At 33.6% G+C, this 26,463-nt stretch overlaps 2 protein-coding genes across 2 annotated transcripts; both read right to left on the reverse strand.

Moving 5' to 3' along the window:
* Positions 1–2,277: 2,277 nt before the first annotated feature.
* MS3_00005066 (uncharacterized protein) lies at positions 2,278–4,606 on the reverse strand (the record flags this gene model as incomplete). The annotated part of the gene is made up of 2 exons (XM_012939625.3): positions 4,365–4,606; positions 2,278–2,619 (listed from the first exon to the last, which is right to left on the reverse strand). Exons 1-2 carry the CDS (start codon positions 4,557–4,559, stop codon positions 2,278–2,280), a joined length of 537 nt encoding a protein of 178 aa, XP_012795079.2. The 5' UTR covers positions 4,560–4,606.
* Positions 4,607–9,203: 4,597 nt separating this feature from the next.
* Positions 9,204–24,666, reverse strand: MS3_00005068 (uncharacterized protein). The gene is made up of 4 exons (XM_051213091.1): positions 20,304–24,666; positions 17,827–17,909; positions 14,814–14,907; positions 9,204–12,510 (listed from the first exon to the last, which is right to left on the reverse strand). The coding sequence occupies exon 1, from the start codon at positions 24,290–24,292 to the stop codon at positions 23,909–23,911; it is 384 nt and encodes a 127-aa protein (XP_051069031.1). The 5' UTR covers positions 24,293–24,666; the 3' UTR covers positions 9,204–12,510; positions 14,814–14,907; positions 17,827–17,909; positions 20,304–23,908.
* Positions 24,667–26,463: the final 1,797 nt, after the last annotated feature.

The following is a 26,463-nucleotide window of genomic DNA, read 5'->3' on the forward strand; positions in this document are numbered from 1 at the left end:
ACTTCTCAGGCACACCCTTCTTCAATAGACAATCCCAGAGAACAGTCCTATCCAACGAATCGAAGGCAGCCCTGATGTCAAGAAACACTACGATTGTTGGCGTGTGATAAGTATGAAGGGGTTCTATCATTTGACGGAGGGTGAAGATATGATCAAAACATACTCGACCAGAACGAAAACAAGCCGGCACCTCGCGAGTCAATCTTTCTCGGGTTTTGAACAAGCTATGAAGTATGACGGAAGCCAATAGCTTGGATGCAATCGGAAGTAGACTTACCTCTCGACAGTTGTTTCATAGGCGATGTGAACCCTTTTTAAATATAGGGACAACTATCGACTCATTCCATGATGTTAGAACACTCTAATTGTCAGACCTTTGCAAACAACTCAGCCAGTTCCTTAACCAGAAAGCCACCACTATCCTTAAAAAGGATCGGAAGTAAGTTACCTTGGCCTGGTGATTTGTAGCGCTCCAAGATTTGGTGTTCCTTGCGGACTTCCACCTTGTTTGGTGAATAAGTCGTCAGGGGCCATGCAGGACTGGACAGTCTGATCGATATTGTCGGGGAAGCAGATCAGTTGGACTGCCACTCAAAAACTCTGGCCATCGTTCAAGGCGTACTTCGTTGATCGGCTGAACAGTCATATCGAAAATAAATTTTACCAAGTTCTGTGAAACATAAAATCTTGACTATTCAGCTAACAACGCTAATGGAAAATTAAATAGTCTATTTCCATTGGAAAGATGTGTCCGAGTTAATCTTTGTAACAATGATAAGTAATTCATCAACTGTTACTCTTCATAATTATTGGCATGATTCCGTTTATGCAATATACAATCCGATATATTTCACATAGTTTATTAACATTATGTCCTGTGTGTTATATTATGAGACGATGGAAAACAGAATCTACTGACAAGTAACTTGAATATGAATGTATTGTTACAGATTTTACTGACAATTTATTATTGAATTCTGAAACAATTCAGCAATTCTTTGAGTAATCGTTGAGTATTGAACTAACAAGAGGGCGAAAAGTCGTTTGCCTTCAGAATAGATTACTTATAGTGTTAGACAAGGTATATCTAACGCTGACTTGCCGACCACCGAACAAACTTGAAATTACGCAACATTTCCCAAAACCCTGAATTCTGTATTGAAATTGTCATTCGAATTTTAACTAAATCAAACGAGGTTAAACGATCGATCAGTATATGCGTCAAATGCTTTTGAATAAATTTATTTACCAAGGAATTCCGTTTGATAATGATTAATTCACACAAGTATTGGTTCATGCTTAGTGCATATCGTATTCATCCATTACTTAACGAGCAACTCATGGCAGGTGAATAAAAACTACAAGTTTTAATATCACCATTCGTATGTAGTGAGCCATGTAGCGGAAGCATCGAGTTGATCTACAAGTTTTGCGTAAAAGTTGCAACCTTCTGTATTTATTTTAATTATCATTCTTAAATTTTTTGCTTAGTTTACAATTTTGTTCAAGGGTTCGTTTCAGGATAACAAGTTTCTGTTGTATGGAGTAATCTAAAATATATAATCATTATAAAACCAACCACTGATTTACTTGTTATGATGACTTATTAACATCAAGTTCAGTTAATGTTCACCAATCACAAACTGTTTAATTTATTCGGCAATCACACTTCTTAAGTTTTAGTAAATTATCAAATCTATCAAAAGTGTAGTGTAAAAACTGCACATCAACTAGGAACTAAAAAAATGATATTTACAGTGTTTTATAAATCTATATGACTTACTATCTAGTAGTTTATTTTAGAATTTATTCATTGTTCAGTCATATTAAAGTCATTAAGTGTTTTGTTTTTCATTAATACTTCACCATAATGTAGTACTTTTTTTAAACGATCAATCGGCGAGACTATAATTTATGAATGAACCAATCAGATATAAGATAACAAGTTTTGGATTTTGGCGCGAGATTTATTCATCCTCTTGGCTAAATATAATTTTGGCATTATAGCTGATGTCAGTTCGTGATGAAAACCATCAACTGTGATTCCTAATTCTAATTCCTCACCCATGTTTATAACCCTCATTTGGTCATAGTTAGTAGGCGGGTATTCTCAAGGTCACTGGCCTCGCTCAAGGGACATCTATAAATTACAGTCCCACCGATCAATCTTGACTTGTACTTAAATTAAATCTGTTAGCTTTGTTATTTCGATTTGCCCTTGGTTTTTAATTGAAAATATTAACAAATTTATTCATTAATACGGAGTCAATAAATGTATTATTCATGATAACAGGCGTAAACAATTACAATTAAATGACCAAAAATAGTTCTTATGGTTTCAGATAGATAATAGTCTGTTTCTACATTAAATAATCCACAACTTGCTATCATTGTGCTAGATAATGATGATTTTCCTTCTGGATAATTTGTTTGTATTACATAAACAATTAATTTATATCGGCCTCCATTTTTAATATCAAACGCTTTCAGATGCATTACAGTCATTTGACGTAGTCGATTGGTTAAATTACATAAAAACTCGTTCGATTGTGATTCTTGTCTACTTCTCACGTGATTATTTTTATCACCTTTGTAGTTTGACATAAATTGTTCAAGTACCTTATGGGTGAAATATAAATATGTATCTAATCAGTGGTGTAAAAACAATTTTATCGTGTGTACACTGTTCTGAATAAGTATCCCATAGACATAATTCACATTGTGTTGGGAATATATACTCACGACATTCAAATTTACCACTTATTAGGCAATAAACATTGTTCATATAGGTTGCATCGGAATAGGCTATTATTTCATTTGTGGAGTACAAATTAATAACCAATAGTTTCTAAACTTCCCTTTAGTTCTAACTAACTTGTAGTTAGTGATGCTAAACAAATGGTGTACAATTACAAACTTTTGTAATGAAACAGTATTTCTACTGCTGTAACAAACAAGTGACATGAATGAAATACTAGCATAGACATTAGTCTCGTAAAACATCATATTTAGAAATACAGGTTATGAATAGATTTTTATGTCCTAGACAAAAGTATAAGAAACTGTGGTTCCTTTATTAAATCTCAAAGTACCAGTCCTAATTTATTTTATGACATCTTTTATCAATAATAGAAGACTTAGTTAATAAAACCATAGATTCGATCTAAGCTAAATCACCTTTGAAACCTGGTGGTCGTTCCATCCTAGTATGGGACTTCTCAGCAGTTAGACATTAACACTGTTGCATCCCAGCTCAGTGGTCTAGAGGTTATGTGTTCGCACGTGAGGCCGAAGGTCTGGGGTTCGAATCATGAGTGCAGGATGATGAATGCTCACTGTTAAGGGGTCCCATACTAAGATGAGACGGTTGTCCAGTGCTTTCAGATATTCAATTTTGGTTTGGCTTAAATGGATTCATGAACTCAACTGTTGGAAGTGCTACAGTCTCCACAAATCCCCATTCTAACAATATTGAATTATTTCGAATTCATCTTTTTATCACTAACAATATCCGCTGACTTAAATGTTCTAGTAACTAGGTACCTTCATGAAAAACCCCATATTACATGAAACACCAAATGTTAAGATGAGCACATCGAAACAGACTAGGATATGGAATGATCAATAGTGGACGAAACCTACTTTCTATTCCTATAGATTTGTAACAAAATGTCTTATTTTGCATTTATCTATCATCAGTATGTATAAAGTTCTAAGGCAAGTGTTTAATTTTAACCTAGTATCTCTATTTTTATTACTCAGAATCTGTATAAATATTAAATTACTAGGTGTTTACCTTATCAGGCAAAGCAACACTTACCGTTAATTAATCACTGTATGGCGATCTATGTCATTTTTGTTTAGCCCCATAGTACTAGTCGAATTCTGTCAAACACGTTCCCAATATGGCTGCTAACGTGTGTGACTCAATAGTGCATGTACTGTTTCTATATTAGATGGTCAGCAGAAAACCCTAAGTCTATGTTCCATTTTACTTGGCACTCATCAGTTAGACGTACCTTTAGTCTTGACAGAGACTAATTATCCCCGACAAATTCACTGCCAAGTGATTCAGTTTCACAGTATGAGGTGTTACCATTAAGCTATCCGGACCACAACTGACCTGTGGTAGAAATTCACCTCAACTACCTCCAAGCACTAACATATTGAGTTAAAACTTATCAAATGAATAGTCTGTGACACACAATTTTATTCCACTGCATATTCAAAGATATATATTTTTAAAGTTTCCTTGACTAGTTATGCCGTACATAAAATACTCACATAAATTAAACATTTCCAACACTGTTAACCAGAATTCTTTAATACTTTTATGTTTAGGAAAACAGTTAATAAATTCTTACCTGATGGATGATAATTTTGCAAAGCTTAAAATTAAATTCCCTTCCTGGAAGTGGTTTCAGTCGATAAAGGCTTCTTTCACACATTTGTCTACTAAATTCATCAGATTTGAAACGAGTTAATCCTTTAGTGGACTTAAGCAGTTGATATAGCCTGACTTTTTGTTGATTTCTCTTAGTTGAATTTCCGATATCCATGATAATTGGAAGTTGGTGTTAGAAGAATAAAGTTTCCATCTTAATATATATATATATATATATATATATATATATATATATATGAAGTGGCGCACGAGGTATCCTACTTTAAACAATCTCCAGGATGTAACTGTTGCTTAGATACAAGATTCTTTTTAGTTTACTTTATAACATCACAGAATTCGGAAAGGTTACTTTGAATTCTCTACAAATCTTTTCGATAGTATACTTGCATTAATTTACTTCCTGTAATCATCATCATCATCAGTTAGGTATAGAATAAATTATCAATGAATTAACTTGTTTGACAAATACAATAGGGATATTTGTTCTATTAAAAAGACATTCTGTTTGATAAATTTATTTAAAATAGTTAAGTTTTGTTAGATTAATAAAAACTACTCTCTTATTTAACTCAACATATAATATCACTAAGAACTATGGTTTATTTCCTGAAATCAAATCACATTGATACGTATTAGTAAAAACGAAATGTAGTTCCATTGGCCTACTAATTGTTATGTTAGTTTGGTTCATTTGATGAATTTTTAAAATTTGACTGGACTAATTGAACTACTGATTCGCTCTTAAAACTGATTTCGCCAGTCCCAAATGGAAGAGACTTTCGGAGATGGAAGGATTAACTAATCAAGTGGGTATATATATATATATATATATATATATATATAATTAAAACTGTTATTTTATTTTTAAACAATTTCCAGTGAAAATAGTGTGGCTATGAGTTACTTATCAGTTGGACAAGGAATAAACACTGATCGAAATAAAGTTTAAGAAGAAAACAAACAATGGCTATTCTTTTCCATCAATTCCTTCCCAATGTAACATTAGTTTAAACAAGGAATTTGACTAAATGAATTCAATTACTATTGAAAACTAAGAATTAGGATAGAAAACTTCGGTATATATGTAATCACGTTTACAAAAAGAAATGTTCACTCAGATCATGATTATTTAAATGTTTTGAAAATTGTAAAGCTTGATGAAAAATTACCGAGAATTCACCAAAAGAAGTTATTTCGACCCCACATACTTGTCAGGATTTATCGGATGTTTCAGGCTAGATCTTTATAGTCCCGATATCGGCTACCTACCCTACTGACTTATTAGAATAATTTAAATGGATAATGAACAGCTAAATTACATAGTTACGTTTGTTTTGTTGAAGGGGCATATTATCGAAAACCGTAAAATATGTCAGAAATATACTAGTCGTCAGATTTGGATCTACACTGTGTAGAGTTCGTATTATACTAACAGCTTTCTATGATAAGCGATAACTTGGATTAACAGGAGGCCTCGCTACAAAAGACCATTAAAGTAAACAGGTGACAGTGGGGAAATTGCATAATTAGTGACAGTCTCTACGTATCTCAACAGTTTTCATATATCTTTCATTTACAGTTCTATCTCTAACTATAAGGACATTTATGAACTTAACGGAGGCAGCAATTAATGATTTAGACCTTTTCAGTCCTTCGACAAGTAAGTAGGAATAGGATAAAAAATGTAGGTTGGGAAACCGTTGACAATTTTTATTCAAGTGAATACATTAAAAAGAGCTCTCTAGAAGATCAACTACTCGCCAAACAGAATTCCTAGCCGCTTTTAGTAAGGTTTTATTAGATATTTTGCACACAGTGACACTAAATTTAAAAATTATACGCTTAGTTCCTTCACTAATGATAAATTGATGTTTATTGTTTTAGGAACATCTTTTAGATCTAAGAAATTTGTGACTTTATTTAAATTGAACACGAAGTTCCTTCCTGGCATCACAAACCGTCGAAGATGGCATAAGTGGTTCCATCTTGAAATGTGTGACACTTAGTTTCCTCAAACAGTCTTATCCATCCATTAAATTATTGATGTTATTAATTCTTAGTGCAGATAGGTTACCGTCATTAGAAACTGTCTCAGGCACTAATTGAATGCTAGATTCGGTTCCTAAGCTCTTCTAGTAAAATCCAGGCTAAATCTACACAGCGACTTGAACGAGAGAAAAAAAAGGGCGTGAAACATAGAAGAAATGCTTTACCCCAAGGTTCGTTTATGTACAGAAATTCTAGGGTATATTTAGTATTTTAGATGACCTTAGTAGCAGTATAGGTAATCATCCACTCAGAAACGTGACACGCGACTTCATTTTGTAGATGTTCCTGGCAAAACTTATATTGAATGCTGATTGGATAAGATGCTTCTCAGTGTTTTCAGCGTCTTTTCGGCTATTTTCGAGTTTCCTGGATTTCTCCAACATTTATATAAAGCATAATATTATAAATAATGTCTATTTGCTATTCATTATTTCATCAGAATTAATCCTAGATTTACCGGGTCCTTGTAATTTTTTTCTATACAATCGAGCGGTATAATCAACTAGTCCATTAAAATATTGATAAGAGAAACTAGTCTTTGCTAAGTTTAATACTGACCAATCAGATTGACATTATAGTAATCCCTGTATCAACAGTAAATGAAATCTCTCATTTCAGCATCTTATATTTTAGTGGCCCGAGATCTGACTCCAGGTAGGTAGTTTGCTGCTTGTTATCGAACTATACGTATCGCCAATCGTCGTATATAACCGTCGACTTAAATTACATCGACCAATAGTGGAATTAAATAAGTCAAATACGAGAATGAATTTCAAATACGTGTATTTCATACAATCATTGATTTAGACAAACGATCGAAGAAACGAAGCGAAATGACATGCAATCGAGAAGGCATGCGAGCCAACTCGAGTTAATCAAGCGCTAATCAATATTGATAGCCACACAAATATAAGTTACAGAAATGTGATGAGTAAGAAAAGAAATGCACAAACATAAGAACAGTCAAGGTTGATAAGCGAATAATTGACAAGGTCAAAATGTAGCTTGAGAAAAATGAATAAATTAGTTTGTCCAGAAACTAGAACAAGTTATGCGGGCTTAACATAACAACCGACACTATAATATCAATATGTGCCATAGAAATACCATAGCTCTAAAACCTGAAAAATAACTGAATTAGATTATAGTTTAACGAAAGTGATATTCTTTACATACATTCTAAACGAACATAAACATGCACTGTAATGATATTTGAATGGTTTAAGTTGATCCATCCGATTATAAATATACTAGTCTACAATAAATAAACATCCACTTAACCAATGATTTAAAATATCTTTTTAATTAAGCTACTTCTTATTAATACTCCACTTTTATTCCATGTTAAACATTGATAGTGTGTGTGTGAATGTTGTTGTATCCTCACATAACATACTGACATGTCTCACAAAGAAAAACCTACCTGTATGTGTTATATCGAGGATTCCAAATAGGTCGAGTGTTTAGAATTATTCTGTAGATAATTATCATTTATACTTTTAATGTATAATTATTATGTGATTGAATCAGTTTATTTTTATGTTTGCCTATTTGTAAGCTTCCATCTGACTTACAAATCAATGTTATATTTCTCTATTGTTCTATTTTTGTACCAATAATGACTGAGTTATGTATATATTGTAATTCCTTATTTGTGCTATTTGTCTACGTGTATTTGAGGCATGTAACTGTATGATTTTTGAGTCATGAAAGAATAGAACATAATAAGAAAGAAATCTCTTTGTTATCTTCATCCTCTGACTGTAGGGAGCTAGTAGACCAGTAAGCATTTAGATTCTCTGGTCGTAATTCACGGTCACTGATTTATTGGTTAAGAGTTTGCTTTGTTATCGGATAAAGAGGTCCTGATGCTACAGGGTAATGTAGGCAAATAAGTCAACAATCAAACTTGACAACACAACAGCTTTCATAACACAGGCCTTAATAAGTTCAAATTTTCTTTCTTTCTGGATGTAAAACAAGCTTCTGACTTTATCAATATAAATGTGTCTTTGTATTTTCAAAAGAGCTAACATGCTTCTATGAATTCAGCTAAATGTTATACAACGGTAACTAGTATTCGATCATAGGTGTCTTCGAAATATTGCTCGTATATCCTGGGACCACTGAGTAAGTAATGCAGTTGTTAGGAAACGGGTACTATGTAAGGATGGTGAATCAATTGATGAAGTGGTGAAACTTCATCAGTTGAGATGGCTGGAACACGTGTTACGTAGGCCCAACTACCGACTGCCTCGACGTGCGATGTTCGATGGTATAGGAGTAGATTGGAAGAAAGCTAGGTGCGGCCAGACCAAAACATGGCACAAGTTCATGAAGTCACTGACAAGTGGACTGAGCCATGTTGGTAGGTGTAGACTACCTGGTTGGGGACCGCGAGATGATAGCAACTGATGGCTAAATACCTTGAGTGGTATGGCTCAAAATCATTTGCAATGGCGCAGGTGTATCCACTCTTTATGTTCTCCCAAATTCTAATCTTCTGAATTCTTCGTGTCCTAATTTTCTCTTTCCAAATTTATTTCGCTGGATTGTACTCCTTGAATAACATATTCAAACCCTAATGTTTCCGATTACTGCTTATACTTTTACTACCTCTACCACTATGGGATTTGGATCAGCGATTGTATCTCTGAGCTAATGTGGTATGGAAACTTGAACTGATGTACGTACGTACGAAGTTCCACATTGTTGCTGACTGACTGACTGACTCGATATAGCCTATGCACTCTTAATCAAGACACATGTTTTAAATCACTAAGAAAAGTGCCATATAGTAAAAAGTCTTGTAAACATATTATCCTTCTATTCAACACTAAAATGGACCGAAATTCGATGAGAATCCATATTTTTATACCTTTTAAATGATACCATTTCTAAATTTGTTTGTGATGTTTCACGGAATTGTTTACATTTTGTCTGCTACAAAATAAACAAAAAACGGAATCAATTTGATTTATTGATTTATTAGAGATGATATGAATAGGTTACTGCAATCTGTTTGAAGAAATAATCTTTTTCAAAGATAATATTATCATTCCTGCCACTCTCAATGGTACGACCTTCGAAGTTCCTTGTTTAATGTTCTTTCATTATCCAATAATTCTTTTGTATAAATTTTATAGGCTTCAAAATCCTTCAAATAAATAAACAATTTCATGAGGTCTATTTCAATCATTTGAAGATGTTTTTTTAGTAAAGAAAAAAGAAATACATTTCCATTAAAACTAATAAAAGTAACTAAGTATTGAACAAATTTTGTCAATATATACCACCTAAAGACTTTATACGAATAAGCATTTAAGACATCAGTGATGAAAAGGTATTGATTACACCTTGATTAATTGATGTGAACAGAGAAACAAGAAGCTATTTTTTTCAGGACGTTATTTTATTTAATTCAAAGCTTGTAAAACAGTAATATTTATTTTTGTTCGTAGTGTATTCTACAGATCATAAGCTTTCGTTTGATGTATGATTTAATGACATAGTCCGTTTTTGTTCCAAAACTATTGTATTTTTCTTAACTGTTCTGAGTTGTGGTCTGGTTAGTCATCTATTTATTCATATATCTTTTTACACTAATCTGAAATCGGAAACCAGGTCGGAACTGAGAATAAATCATGTAGTATTGTAGTTGACTATTTTTCTCGTACTCGCGTACTTGTCAGCTAATCAGGTGATAAAATAGTTTTCGTCCCTCTACTCCAAGCAGTTGATCTCACTTAGAACTCAGGCATACTAGTCTAAAGGTTAAGCCAGTCAGTCTATCGTGTCAGGATCTTAATCTAGATTAGACAAGTTATCCTCTGCATAAAAGTGGCTAGACAGATCAAGAATGTAATACTGATATTCAGGATTGAATTTAGATCAGTCTTTGTTTGCATGTATGCATCTTGTGCGAATTGTTAACCGGTCATCTGAACTCACTAGTTCAGTATATATCACGTTGGCGTTTAATATCAAAGATATTGGGTTTGAGTTCAAAAGTGAAAATCAACACCGGGATTCAGGACTATCGAGCTGAAGAAACCTAAATAGAAGTAAACACGAGTTTTAAATCGCTTAGCTAGTCAAAATCCATCTGTTCTTTAAATTAAAATTCTTATTTTTATGCTATAATTTTTCATTTCAATACTCACTTGTATCCACGAAGTTTATAAGAGATTGAAGTAAAATGAAATTTGAATTCCAAAAGTTTATTGAATGTTACAGATATTAACTTCTTATAAAATTATTTTATGATTACTTAATTATATAATCAAATTTCATACTCGTATTCTTCATAACAGATCTACAACTGCTAATCCTAAATCTCTCAACTATTGTGATTATGACTTAAATTTACTTTTACACTAATGATAGTGAGTAGGTATCAACCCCTATATATCCTCTTTATCGGAATACCATTGATGTATATTTGTTGATAGAAAACTTCACACTCAATATGAAAAATGATTTTCAACATTTTTATCTGTTTCATAAATTAAAGTTATATTCAGTGACTACTATTAAGAAATAAAAGTAGCTTGAACAGTTGATATAATACGGAACACATTTGTTATTCTTCGATACTACGGTGTGTCTCAGTAGATAGTCAATATCATACGGAATTCCTATGATAGATTAAACTGCGAAATTGTGCATGGAAGACAATTGACAAACTCGTTCGAGGTAAAGACCGGTGTCAGGTAAGGTTGCTTACTCTCACCCTCCCTCTCTCTCCTGGTGATCGACTAAACCATGAAGACGTCTACATCTGAAGGGAAACGCGGGATACAGTGGACATCTAGGATGCAGCTGGACGACCTAGACTTCGCAGATGATCTGGCCCTCCTATCGCAATCGCAACAACGAATGCAGGAGAAAACGACCAGTGTAGCAGCAGCCTCAGCAGCAATAGGTCATAATATACACAAAGGGAAAAGCAAGATTCTCCGATACAACACAGTATGCACTAATCCAATCACAATTGACGGAGAAGATTTGGAAGATGTAAAAACCTTTACATATTTGGGCAGCATCATTGGTGAACATGGTGGGTCTGATGCAGATGTGAAAGCGCGGATCGGTAAAGCAAGAGCAGCATATTTACAATTGAAGAACATCTGGAATTCAAAACAACTGTCAACCAATACCAAGGTCAGGATTTTCAATACAAATGTCAAGACAGTTCTACTGTATGGGACAGAAACCTGGAGGACTACGAAAGCCATCATCCAGAAGATACAGGTGTTTATTAACAGTTGTCTACGCAAGATACTTCAGATCCATTGGCTGGACACTATTAGCAACAACCAACTGTGGGAAAGAACAAACCAGATCCCAGCGGAGGAAGAAATTAGGAAGAAGCGCTGGAAGTGGATAGGACACATATTGAGGAAAACACCCAACTGCGTCACAAGACAAGCCCTCACGTGGAGTCCTGAAGGCCAAAGGAAAGGAGGGAGACCAAAGAACACATTACGCCGCGAAATAGAAATAGACATGAGAAAAATGAACAAGAATTGGATGGAATTAGAAAAGAAGGCCCAGGACAGAGTGGGTTGGAGAGTGCTGGTCGGCGGCCTATGCTCCATTAAGAGTAACAGGCGTAAGTAAGTTAGTAAGTACATTTGTTATTCAGTAATAAAGTTCGACAGACGAATGAATGTTATTTAATACGTTTTTCATCAGTAACTTACGATGCTTATAAAAGTCATTACGTTATTTTCATAGAAGGTATATTATAAATTTAGTTTTAAACCTAAAGAATGAAATTTGTAAAATTTCAACGAAAGAATTTGAAGTAAATTCAACGTTTCGTCTGGCAATCTGGTCCAAGCTTTTTCAAGGAAAATAAAGAATGAAATACTAATGAATCCTACCTTGTCAAATAGACCACGATCAACAAACAATATCTTTTAGTTTCACAAATTTTAAACGACATTAAAAGAATAACGACAATCATTACAACGGTACATTAAGTTACATTTACAACACGAGAAACATCTAAAATAATAACAAACTCATAAATATAAACATACCACTGCTCACTAAACTTAGAGATTAACAAGAATAAATGAAAAGTTAATCATCATTTAGTTTTACAAGCGGGATTTAGTTCATTTTATTATGGATTATCCAAAATCAGTTGTTCTTTTTTTTGTTTTATTGATACGAATTTATCTGATTATTCCAGTGAGAATATTTATATCTTTTTCAAGGTTTGACAATATTGATAAAGAATATCAGGAGAATTAAGTTTCTTGTTTGTTGAAACATCAGCGAAACATATTGAAGTTGAATTTAAGGCATTCTGAGTTAAATTTACCAATGTCACTTCTAAATTATTTGAGACATGAATCATTTCTATCATACTGAACCAAATACGTTAATTAATCTGCTTGATTTACAAATTCGTTTGCACTTTGTAAAGTAAGTTTATAGTTTGGCCCCAGGAATCTTGACATTCAGTCAAAATACATGGATAGACAAGTCATTTAACTTAATGTTTACTTTTTTTATTTGTCTAGTAGAATCTAACCATTACTATGGACTTAACAACGTAGTAATAATTGCTACCTATTGGTCCATAGATGCGTTAGATCTCTGAAAAAGTTATTTTAAAGAGAAATACTATGTTGTAAAATTGTTTGAAACACTACTTCTGGTTAGAGTCAAGGTACAATACTGGTAAAAAGTCTAACAATATAAAAAAATAACCATGATAGAAGATCATAGTAAGGTTAGCACTCTAAGCGGTATTAAATTGAAACATCGTCTACTATACCATTTTACTTTGAATTATTAGAAAAGATGAAGTTTTGAATGACTTCAATCGTCTTTTTCAAGATTATAAATAATTCACAAGTATTTTATCTTGGTTTCACTTTCTTAACGAAACAATCTATACATTTTATGTCTTATTATTCGGTTGGTATTCATAGCTTAGTTCTGTTAGATGGGAGTGGATATTTATGGAAGACTAGAGTTTTAAAATTATTATACGGTAAATTATTATATCCTTTAGATATGTAATTAAGAAATAATTAGTTTATGATGCCGTCCAAATGTTCTGGGGTCATTAATTAATTAGTCACTTACTGATCAGTTTTTGTATCACTTATAATTTATAATCAGAAAATGGTTTATGGAAATTTTAGTTATTTAATAGTTGAATTCATGAGTCAATTAAAGCTAGACTACCATGGAAAACCTAGAAGCACTGGACGGCCGTTTTGTTTTAGTATTGGACTTCTCAGCTGTGCGCATCCACGATCCAGTTCAGTGCTTTCAGGTTTTTCTTGGTGGTCTAGTCTTAATTGACTCATGAATTCAACTACTAAATCACTATAATATCCACAAAACCCCTTTCTGGTTATAATCATCATATTCTCAATAGTGACTGTCTCCAAGAGGCATTTCCTGGAGTTCTAATGAGAAGCCGTGACCAGTGGAGTTCAACCGGGTCTGTTGTGAGATAGTAACTCACTGGAGACAGTGGTGGACGGTGGCGCAATTTCGCGGATTGGTTGAAGTTAGACATCAATACCGTTGGATGTCGGCTCAGTGATCTAGAGGTTAAGCGTTCGCGCGCGAGACCGACAGGTCATGGTTTATAATCCCCCAGGGGAATCGTAGATTCGCACTGCTGAGGAGTTCTATACTGAAACGAGACGGCCATCCAGTGCTTCTAGGTTTTCCATGGTGGTCTAGCTTTGATGGATTCATGAATTCAACTATTAAATTACTTATAAGTTAGTTGAGTACGAATTACGACTTCTAATTTTTCATGTGTAGTCATGTAATTAATACATGTTATCCTGTGAGTTTTACACTAAAATAATCAAAGGTTTATTAACTTGTTGTATTTGTTTTTTTTGACTAGCTATTGCAGATAGAATAGGGTCATCAAACCAATAGGATTTACAACTTTTGTGGTCATTCCTCACGGTCATTTATGTTATTGATTAAGGCGATGTCATTATTCTGTTATACTGGAAGCGTACTCATAATTAAGGTATTTTTAATATCTTGATTTAGTGTATATATGGATGTACAAAGATCACAGCATATCTCATTAACATTTTTGTGCTAAAGCAAAATAATTTAATATGTCAGTAGTTAATGGCTGTGTTGTAGCATTCTCAAATAACATCAATGATCAATAAAGCCGTATTACAACAAAAAACTTTTCACCCAATTACTTTAAATTTATTAGTAGGTTGTTGTCATTATTTAAAAAGAATTAGTGTCTAAGCTAATCTGTACATAATTTAACACAGCAATCCCGACTTTTGCTACTAATAAAAACAAACCATTAAAACAATAAATTTTAAAGGAAATAAATTCATACTTGTCTCATTTGTTCCGTTTGAAGTTTAGAAATGTCAAGTTCTTCTTTTAAACGCTTTATTTGTTTATTAGCGTTAAATTCTTTCATTTCATTTCTATGGTTAAAAAGAAAAGGTATGAATGAAAAAAATTAAAAAGGGAAATGAATCCAATCAAAATATCTCAGCTACGATGTGTTGAACAAGAATTATTAACGTCACTTCTTGATAAAAATGTATATTACTACTACTGTGGTGCATGCTACTTATGTTGATATAAGTAGTATATGACGCGAGTCAATAATGCAGTGTCTCGCAGAAGAAGATGGGTAAGATCAAGAAAGGAAGAGTGGGAATAAAAGGCAATTAGTATGGAAATGCAAGAACAACGAAGTTCGAGACAATTAATGAACATTTTTCAAACTAAGTATTATAGTATGGTTTTACTATTTTACCAAGAAACTGTAATTTTTTGCTAAATATGATTAGATTGTACCCACCCGTTTTGTGTTCACTACACTACTACTAATCTGGTTGTTAGTTATAGCTGTTTGCCATGTGTTCAAAGGAACAAGACTAGAAAGTAATAAAGAGACATGACTGTGAGATAAAGATTTATTTGTAAACAAACTACTAATTAAAATGACATCTAAAAAATAATAATATCTGCTCACTAGTGATTGACTTCAAGAGATACTCCTGGAGTCCTAGTGAGGAGCCGTTACCAGTGGAATTCAACCACGTCTGTTGTGAGATATCATCTCACTGAAGACAATGGTGTACGGTGGCGCAACTTCGTGGATTGGTTGAAGTTAGACATTAACACCGTTGGATGCCGGCTCAGTGGTCTAGTTGGTTAAGCGCCTGTCGCGAGACCGATATGTCCTGGGTTCGAGTCTCGCGAGGGGTCATGGATGTGCACTGCTGAGGAGTCCCCACAATAGGACGGAACGGCCTTGCAGTGCTTCCAGGTTTTCCATGGTGGTCTAGCTTCAATTGACTCATAATTTCAATCAGTGAAATTTCTGAAATCTCCACAAAACCCTTTCTGATAAAACATTTTTTTCATTTTAAATTGACGTCCAGTAAAAAAAAAACAATTTAAATGCGTTGAACTGTCAGCTAACCGATAATTTACTTGGAAAATCAGTAGATCAAAACGATTTAACTAACAAATTTAATAGAACTACCGAGTTATATTTCGTCTCTTCCTGATAATTAAATTTAAAACTCAAGTCTTAATTGATTAGAAAGTCAGTGATTTTTCAAGACTGATTCCCTTCTATTATCCATGATATTTCATCATGTTATATTATGTCATTTGATCATATAATATTCATTTTCCCGATTAAGGGTTCTATGCTTTATTTCAAATCATTTGTGGCATTATGTCAATAACTAGATCAAGTGATCAGCCATCCATTTAACCACACTGTATTACTGAATATCATCGACCGATTAGTATTCTACTCATTATTTTCGATAGTTGAAAAGTTACTTATAAAATTGTACTATATAAAAAGTTTTTCATTGAAAAAAACGCACAAATTAAAACAAAAATCACATTGACATTCAAACCATAAACAATCGGATTTCGACATCTCAGATGCTATGGTCAAGTTAGTTGATTACACAATTATATATTCGAGACAATTCAGAATGTATCCAAGTAGACTGATAAATGGATCGAAATGATTTTATGGAGTGAATATAATACACATTTGATGGATGAATGAATGGCCTAACTTATGTACATGTTTTTCATAAATATAATTCTTGTTGATGATAACTTTCGTCATTACAAGTTCAAATTCAATAACTCAAAGTGATAAACAACCTTGAAGTAAATATATCTTTGAAAATTACTGCATATGAATTCAAGGATTATTTGTAAAATAAAACTGCTAGTATCTAAATGTTGACTTGACTAGGTTTATGCAAGTTAGATCGATTATTGTTAGAAAAAGTTACATTTTTTATTCTTATGAATACTTATCAATGTAGCTAAGTAAAAAGTTCTATCTAAACACATCTAGCTCAACTGGATCATACTATTAGCATAAATCAATCGTTTTCACTTGTTTATTATGATAGCAATTATCCACCAATATATGTTATATTCAAAGTCCTTCAAATGGCAGAAGGAATAGCTATACAGATTAAAAATCCGGATCTTCGCGTGTGCAAAATATGTTCAACCTCTTCACTTACCATGGCCAAACTCAGGCCAAAATTTCAGCTATCTCAATTATTAGACAACCTAGTAATACGGTTTTAAATGATTTCCACATATTGTATGATAAACGAAAGCTAATAATTACAGGAAAGCAACTAAACTTATACCTTTTTATTAGGTAATATTCAAACAATATGGTCATTTTATTCTTTAATCAATGCTAATTATGTAGTCATGCATTAATATGCAAAAGATTTATGGATTTAATTCAACAGTAAAACTATGATCTTGTTTTCTAGTTTTAGAATAGCCTACCATCAAAAGTGACTTTCTCACAATTGATTGGTCACTGGGTGGTGATCAATGTCATGCTTGTCTAGTCCTTATTAGTGCAGATCGAATGCTGTCGATCATGTTGCAATGTGACTACCAGTCTAGGTGACTCGACACTGCGGGCACTATGTATTGAGATTTAGATGGTGGTTGGAGTTAGTCGACAGGAAACCCTGGATCCGGGAACTGGTGCCAAATAAGGACTTGACACACATGACATTGATCACCACCCAGTGATCAATCAATTGTAATTACATCTCAGTCCTACAGGAGGTTAGTCACGACTCGGATAACTCAGTGGTAACGTCTCTGACTGTGAAGCTGGGTGACACGAGATCGAATCCGCCAGGGAGCACCAGTTCCCTCAAGATTACAGGTACACCTTACTGACGAGTGCCAAGTAGCACGAAACCCGGGTCCAGGGTTTCCTGTTGACTACCTCCAACCACCATCTAAAAGTGACTTTCTATTTAAAAGTCTCCATTGAATTAATAACAAAGAAAAACAGCATTCATATAACAACTTACTCTCTTTGTTCTTTTAATTTGTTTATGGTCTTTTCTATTTTTTTCTTCTCTGCTTCCATGATATTTAGTTTAATACGTATTTCCTGAAAGAAAAGATAATGAACTTAGAATTACCGAATTAATTATTACTAAAATTAGTTGATTTTTATTGGAATTTATTGAACAAACGTTCTGATTTCTTTTTAGTTTGAATGCAATTTCCATTACTACTGGAAATTATCTGTATTATATGTGTAGATCCTTCGATACTTGAGAGATATTCATCATTCTTAATTCAGGACTTTTTCGTTATGTCCATTTATGGTAACACCGAGAAGAAAACCATGGACTTTTAGTCTCTTTGATAGAATATTACATTTCACTATTATGATTTGATTCACGTTCTAAACTTCTCAACAAAAAATAAAACTGTTATATCCTGATGAGAATAATGAATGGTAACTTTGAGGACCCATTTATGAACCAATGCTACGCGTATATTTATATTGTATAATTGTTAAGTGACTAAACTATTCATGTTCGTGTTCCTCTTATCATAAGCTTTATTTTGACCTATTAACTGTTATTATACCATTTATCATTCTTGAGTTATGCCATGTCTATCGATTACTACCCCCCCCACATTCACAGCCACATTTGGCTAAATCTTCTACAAATGTCGTTTCCTATTTTATGATACGATATGGTCTGTTTGGTTTGTATATAAACTCAGTATGTTTGAAATAAATGATTCATATCACAGAGGCTGAGATTGGTGTTCTAGATTTAACTGGCTGGGATAGGCTGGAAGCAGGACCGATAAGTACTCTAGACTGCTCGTAAGGGTTTTATGCGTCATTGGTCCGATCGATCATTCACTGTTCTATAATTGGCGGTTTCATCACATTATACATTAACAGGTCACACAGGCCACAAGTTATGGCAAAAACCAGTCAGTCAAGAGTGAATTTGTTCTTTATGAAGCCAAGTTAGAGAAATGGTTCGCACGATTTTCTATGAACATAAAGGCTAGGTTTGTTGGTAAGGAGCCCTATAGTTTCAGTTATAACCAAAGATATACATGGAAACCATGCTGAAAACTTTGTGGTACACAGACGATAACATGAAAATAGTTGTTTAAGTTTACTTGATGTTTTGCGTTAATCAACCAAGTATAAAGCTTTTAATCAACATTCATTTACTTTTACTTAACCAGATGAGATGGTATTCGGAAATTTGATGGTATCATTTTCATAAACAATTGTGAACGTGTAATGGTTTCATGTAATAAATCACCACAAACCATTTTTTTCAAAAAATAATATCACTTGAGGATAATTTGTTTCAAAATGCTTTCAAATAACATTTGTTGCGACAAGCATATTGACCATTATAACTCCTCCTGAAGATTGTGTTTCTCGCCTCTGAAAAACTTCAGGGCAAAATAAGAACATCGTAAATTTCTTCCTACCAAGTTTCAAAATACCATTCGATATCTTGAAAGCAATCTCAATAACACTGTCACTTCACAAAATCTAAATTACGATAATGATTTAGTTTGTAACCAAATTGTACAACACAAAATACTTGACCGAGATAATTTCTTGGATGACATAGACCTATCTACTACCAGACATTCTTGGGGAGCAAATGTTTTGATATGTATTTATCTAAGTCTTTAAATGTCCACAATTTTACTGTTTAAAAAACCCTTAAATGTAAATTTTTAATTAAATTGCATTTGAATTTTGAATGAATATCCAATAATACTGCTCGAATGTTAGTGAAACAAGTCGGAGTAAATTGAGTTATTCGGTTTAAATTCATGTGAGTAGTGATTTGATTCAGCGATCACAGATTTATCTCTGTACTAACCTGTTAGCTAGTTCTGATGTTAGCAGTCTAATTATACTAACTAAATGTCCTTAATAAAGTGCCATTAGTTGATAATGGGTTTGTTACTATGTAATTAAATTCAGAATGTCTTCATCTATAAATGATATTCCAATCTATTTAAATCTGTGTAATTTGTTTCGGTTGGAGAGTGTATAGCTCAAACCACTAAATATCTCTATTTTTCAAAATTTAGTTTCTCGATTTATATTACAACCACTGTATTATTGACCTTTTATTAACTTTAGTGTATGCATACTATCATTTATCACGAAAATTTTGAACCGTTGAATCAGGTAGTGTTTTTCGTGAAGAGTAACTGCCAGAATTTAATTCAGTTCTAAAAATTAATGCACATGAATGATTTGTTGTCTTATTATCTCTAACTACTAAGTAACCATTGAGTGATATTTCCAAGTGATCAATAACGTCTGATAAATGAGTATTTAAATGGGAAATTCATGCCTTCCTGAATTTCAGACAACTAAGCTGAAGTTATGTAGAATTCTGGTGATTTCAATCAAACAGTTAAATCATTTACACCAAACACACAATAAGGATATCTTTCAAATCGTCAAAGTAATTTTCAATAATATACTACCTACTTCAGTTAAATGCTTTTCATTCTCTAGATGCAAGGATAAGTTTTGTCTTTCATTTCTCCACTTGACATCATCATTATGATAGGCTTGATTTACTTTTAGATAAGAACTACAAACTGTCGAGATTAAGTCTGTCAAGCAATTCAAACGATTTTGAATTGTTTTGAGATTTTGTGTATATATTGATCTCATCTCGTTTGTCAGTTGTAAAAGTTTATTATTCTCCTGTTTTAACTCCCTTCAAATACAGAAAAAACAGTACTATATATTCCTTGCAACTTATACTGTGATTAAGCATCATATGACTCAAACTACTCAAATGTGTAAAATCCATTATAAAATCATTGTTGACGAGTTGTATATTTCTTCAATTTCTTTTATGCCATGCAAAAGCAACTAGATATCGGGAAAGGTAAGTAAACGGCCAAGAAAAGTACACTCACAAGAACCTGCGTTGTTGATCTCGTTGTCATGAAAACAATGTCATAAAATCTTGAAAATAAAACTGCAGGCATCTAAATAATGTAAATTCAAATGAATGCCTGTATACTTAGATTAACGCTAGGTCAATTGACTAGCTAAGAATCCATTCTGTTAGAGTGCTGTTAGAGGTATCCATTCTGAAAACTATAAGTCTATATGCCTCATTTATGTTGCTATTTTGCCAAGACGATTATCCTATCATAAAACAATGCAAAAATGATTTAAATGAGATAGAATTCAGGTTATGGCAGGATTCAGGCAAATGACCATATGATCAACAACATGTTTTTTGAAACTTTGCTACTATCCGAATGTTTCTCTTACAAACGGAACTTCGACGTTTTGATTAATAAATATTCTATACAAATGTTTGCTTGTGATATTATTTTCTCAAATGGTATTTCAATTTTACATAAACAGATGAATTTATATGTCATTTATTCTTAGGAAAATTTATGTAGTTTCAAAATTTAGACTTTTACATGTTCTGAAATCTAGGTTATTGCATTGAAAAAGTAAATTTGAAAACTATCAGCAGACGACAAGAATGCAGTTAGAAGTTCTAAACTTAGAGGATACAGAGTGTGTAGATCGGTTTTATTTCAAGAATTTCTTTATAAAAGTGAAATTAAGACATCTAAAGTCTAAACTTGTTTAAACAACATATCACTAACTAACTGCATATATTTTTAGTCCAGGTTTAAAAACATAGCAACTAGCGCATTTCGAACATTTCGAGTAATCCCCTCAACAATCTAGTTGATAAATATATCTTTTTAACATATAATGAGAACTTACTTCACCAGTGCATTATATTTCTACCGCTAAACGAACAGTGAATTAAATTTTGATACTGATGAGCTCCAAGACAAAGTTGAGGGCAATAACTAGCTAAGTATCCGACGTATGAATACATTATTCGGAGAATCTAAAACAGTGATTACCAGGGTAATATTTGATGAAAACTCCCGATGGAACCCTTATGAAGCATTTTGTCTTCATATTGTTCATAAAGCCAACTTTACGTAAGTAAATACTCAATCGTATGTATAAAGCGGAGGTTTTGATCCTTTTAAAACATGCTAACAAGTCAGTATTCAACGCCACAGTGTCTTAATAATGTAATCGTTTTACCAAAAAAATCAAACTTATTACATGTTTTCTCTTTTGATACCATCTGCCCACTAAAGTTCATTTAAATTGACTCAGATCAGAACGCAATAATTACAAGGGTAAGGTATATTTCAACCAAAAGATTAGTAATAAAAATGGAATTTTACATAAAATTCAACTAAGGAAACATTTGATTCGTTTGACGGCCTTAATTTTTTCCATTTTGATAAGTCGGAGTGTTCAAATTTGAGTTTGATTTGGGCATAAAGTCGTCAGGGTTTCTTGATGAAATCCATTTGCATCAGTCTGATTAGTTTGTGTTTCTGATTTATCTATCTCGATAGTTAATCCTTCGCTACTTTCTTTATGTCCAATAAACCGGGTCTGATTGTCTTCTTTGTTTCAATTCCACAGGTATCTAAATAAATTTTAAACCTTATTCCATAGTTATTCTAACTGCTGGGAATACAAACGCTTTCAATCATGTAACATGTATTCAAATTGAGTAACTAACACATCTCTGCAAAATTCAGTCTTCTGTTTATTTAAGGGGTTCAAAGCTAGTTTTTACTGACCTAAAGCTATTTAGTCATGAACATAGAAACCGACAAAACTATCCATCAGTTCGAGTTGACAAACCATCTAAAAACGACAAGAGGATATTATGTGGATAAAAGTCGAAGCAACAGAAATAGTAACAGTTTTTCTAGTAATTAAAAAAAACAGAGTTAAGTGATTGACTTATTTGTTTTGGAAAGGATTTTGCTAGCTTTATCCAAACCTGCTATATAGCCATCATCGTGCATCTAGGAAGAAGGTGGTTGAATGTACACAACATATGACTAAAAATTATCCTTTTGTGCTCTACAGTATTGGTTGGATTGTTTCCAAGCAAATTCGTCCCTTTGGGACTTATGACCTGGAGCTACAACAATAACGCTGAAGAATGTACGCAAACTTGTGTAGCACGATGGATTTATAGAAACCTCTTTAAAAAAGTTGTGATCCTCTTCCAGTTATACTTTCTCAAAGAGTTTTGCTATGTACCAAAAAATTGTTCGGTTTATTTGTTTGTTTGGCTGGGAATAGAACGGTGTTTATCCGATTACACTGACTCCATTTTGTCCTAAAGCAAACTTGGTATCTTTTCTTGCTGACGGATGAACTTCTGCTGTTACCCAGTGATCACAATAAAAAAACAAAAGTGGAGGTTTTTTATAGTTTGCTCACTAAATGTTAACGTACCTTGATTAAAAACATTGACTATCTGTCAATGAATACAAACGGTTCCGATAAGCGTTGACGGAAATGTCCACCAATACAAAATCTATCATCTCTGGACAAAAAACATAGCGTTCTGCTGTCAATTAGGTAAAATACTCCATTAGGATGTAATCCGTTGAAAAGGAACTGATAACATAGCTAATCGATAAGTTCCGAAATAGTAACGGGTGTATTTTGAATGATTTTGTTAGAAGGTTTCATTTACAATGAACTAAGTAGATCTTAGATTTGGCTGCACAAGACAGTGATGTCAGATGAGCTGTCAATCTGGAGACAATAAAATACTATTGATTGGGATTATAATAAACTTTTTATCAAACAGTCAATGCAAACGAAGTCACTGAAATTGATTCCTATAATAGGTGCTTCCAGAACAGATTATTACGTTTAAAGATGGCATGCTCAAAGAAGACAATCAGACCCGGTTTATTGGACATAAAGAAAGTAGCGAAGGATTAACTATCGAGATAGATAAATCAGAAACACAAACTAATCAGACTGATGCAAATGGATTTCATCAAGAAACCCTGACGACTTTATGCCCAAATCAAACTCAAATTTGAACACTCCGACTTATCAAAATGGAAAAAATTAAGGCCGTCAAACGAATCAAATGTTTCCTTAGTTGAATTTTATGTAAAATTCCATTTTTATTACTAATCTTTTGGTTGAAATATACCTTACCCTTGTAATTATTGCGTTCTAATCTGAGTCAATTTAAATGAATTTTAGCTGGCAGATGATAATACATGAGAATGAATGTAATAAGTAACCTTTATCTTCTTTAAGATAAGCAAAATTATCATTGTCAGCTGTCTTAACAATATACTGATCACGACAAACCTGAACTTCCATAAATATTGTTTAAAACTTCTTGTATTTGAAGCCTCAACTGAAACCACTTTACTTTGACAAAATTCGTCCCCAGTTTGAACAGATGTATCTCTTCTCGTTAAATCAGTGTTTGTATTCTTACTTAGCGTTTTGCTAAAAAGTTCATAACTTAGATCATTTAATGTAGACCGCAACACGCGGTTATTGATTTCAGCATCGGAAACTCTGTAAAAAGTCAACATGATGTCATTATTAAAGTTACTAGCCTCTGTTGGCATTCCAAAAGCTGTTGCTGGAGATCGTTACTTTTGTTCAGTTCATTTACTAATTTGCATTCAGCTTGCTTACGGCGTTCCATCTCAGAGTCAGCTCTTGATTTTAGAGTCATTATCAGTTCAGACTGCTCATGCAACCTTGAAGTCACATCAACAGTCATTTTTATAACTGTGGTTAACTACAGGTAAAAAGTACCTATGGCATTGAAATGTAAAAACAAGTTGTTGCATTCATTTCCCAATTGACAACCGTGAGACGAAATTAGTCCTATTCCTTCTTATTCCATTACTTTTACGCCTTTTTGATAATATTACGGTTGCGACTTTGCCTCAGGTTTTTATTTATCTGACATACTTGCTTTAAACACCCATCAATTGAAACCCACGGTTCTGGATGGAATAAATCTTCTGCCTAACAGACTTCCATATCCAGTAGCACTTGATTACTGATGCCATTAAGCGGGAACCTGGGTATATTTAACGATAATGAGAGAAAAAATACTGGTAAATTAATGCGAGATACTGTCCTTAATCCTTATGCATATGTCGAGTCGACTCTTAAAGGACTCCTGGGAGGTCACTTGAACTAGCTCATCCGGCGGCGAATTCCAACGTTTGGCTACTCTTAAGAGATAGAAAGTGTACCTACAGTCCGTTCTTTCATGTCGTGCCTCTAGTCTCTGGATGTTACCCCTAGGGTTTGTGTTGAGACTGAGTTTATGCATGGATTTAAGGGGATGCCATGACATGTTTAGGATGCTGTAATTCATTGGAAGAACACCCCTGAGACCCCTGTACTCTGATTAGTAAATATTCAGCGATTTGAGGAGCTCCCTATAAAGTTTGAGTTCGAATTCTTGAGCTCATTTCGTGGCTTGTTTCTAAGTACGTTGTAATGTATTCTTATCCTTTTAGAGTGGTGGAGGATACACTATATCCCCATACTCTGAATGGGGTCGAATAAGACTGTTGAAGATCAAGTGGAAAGTTCCACAACCAAACTGGGAAAATTATGCTTCGACGTTATCAGTGCAAGGTTCTCCCAAAAGCAGTCGCAGTTAGAGTAGGACTTCAAATCATAAGGTACAAACACACCGTATCTTTTCCAACTTGGAATACCAGCAAAGAGGAGTTGCCCAAGTTGAATGAGTGGTCTGTTACATGTCTCAGATGAACTGCCCTGTATTTTGAAGTGTTTAATGTAAGTCCGTTGTCACCCGCTTAACTTTAAGTTCGAGTCTTATCCCCCTGAAGTGCCAGCTTGTCATATTGGCTGTAAAATTCGTTCTAGAATTTCACATAGTCGGCGTAAAATGACAAGTCAGACGGTACTACTTGAGAAAGGTTGTTTATATAAACTATCAAAAGAAAAAGACCTAGTACTGAAATCTTGAGGACCCAAATAAAACATTCTCTATCCCGATACAATGTAAAGTTCACCATGACTTTAAAGCGTCTTTTATGTAGATATGAAGCAACCCATTCTATTGATGGTGGCTTGATACCGAGTGTAACGGAAAGAGAACAGTGAAAGTCCCTCTACAGCTTCATGGTTGAACAGTATTGTCATTTATTTGTTCCTTCTCCCTGTCGTGTATTTTAACCTTTGTTCCGATCTCGTTTAACCATATCTTTTATTCTTCAGTCTTCCCCGTTTGAGCCTTTATTATGTGATATTGATTAAAGACTTATCTTTTGTTACCTAATTTTCTATTGCATGTTGCCGGACCATTGACAGTAAGGTCGTGTTTGACTAAGCTCTAGGTCACGGCGTGGTTCAGTTTGTGACTGTTAACCTTCTGACTGTCTGCTTGGGAGGATCCCTGGAATCCCTACAGATAGATATTTGATCCCCTCTTGTTGGGAATATTTGTATTGATTCTCAGGTTTCAAACCCTTTAGTATTAACTGTCTCTTTCATTGTTTAGCGCGCTACTTTGCGTTAGAGAAACTTCTGACTGTATAGCACAGGCTGTACCGTTTGAGGTATTTTGTATTTTTGATGTAATTTGTTCTGTTTTCTTAATTAGAACCGTTTATATTGAGCACAGAGTTTGTGTTTTGATATAATATAATACGAGTATCTCAAAAACGCATTGTGAGCTATACAGAGGAACGTGGTCTGGTCTAATCGAATAAATTTTGGCTTCCTCAGTCCGTTGTTCCAACCGAAT

The sequence above is a fragment of the Schistosoma haematobium genome, chromosome 3, assembly GCF_000699445.3.
Source record: "Schistosoma haematobium chromosome 3, whole genome shotgun sequence".
NCBI lineage: Eukaryota > Metazoa > Platyhelminthes > Trematoda > Strigeidida > Schistosomatidae > Schistosoma > Schistosoma haematobium.

Excerpts from the sequence above, each read along its gene's own strand:
- MS3_00005068 (XM_051213091.1), bottom strand. The coding sequence starts at position 24,292 with ATGCCAACAGAGGCTAGTAACTTTAATAATGACATCATGTTGACTTTT.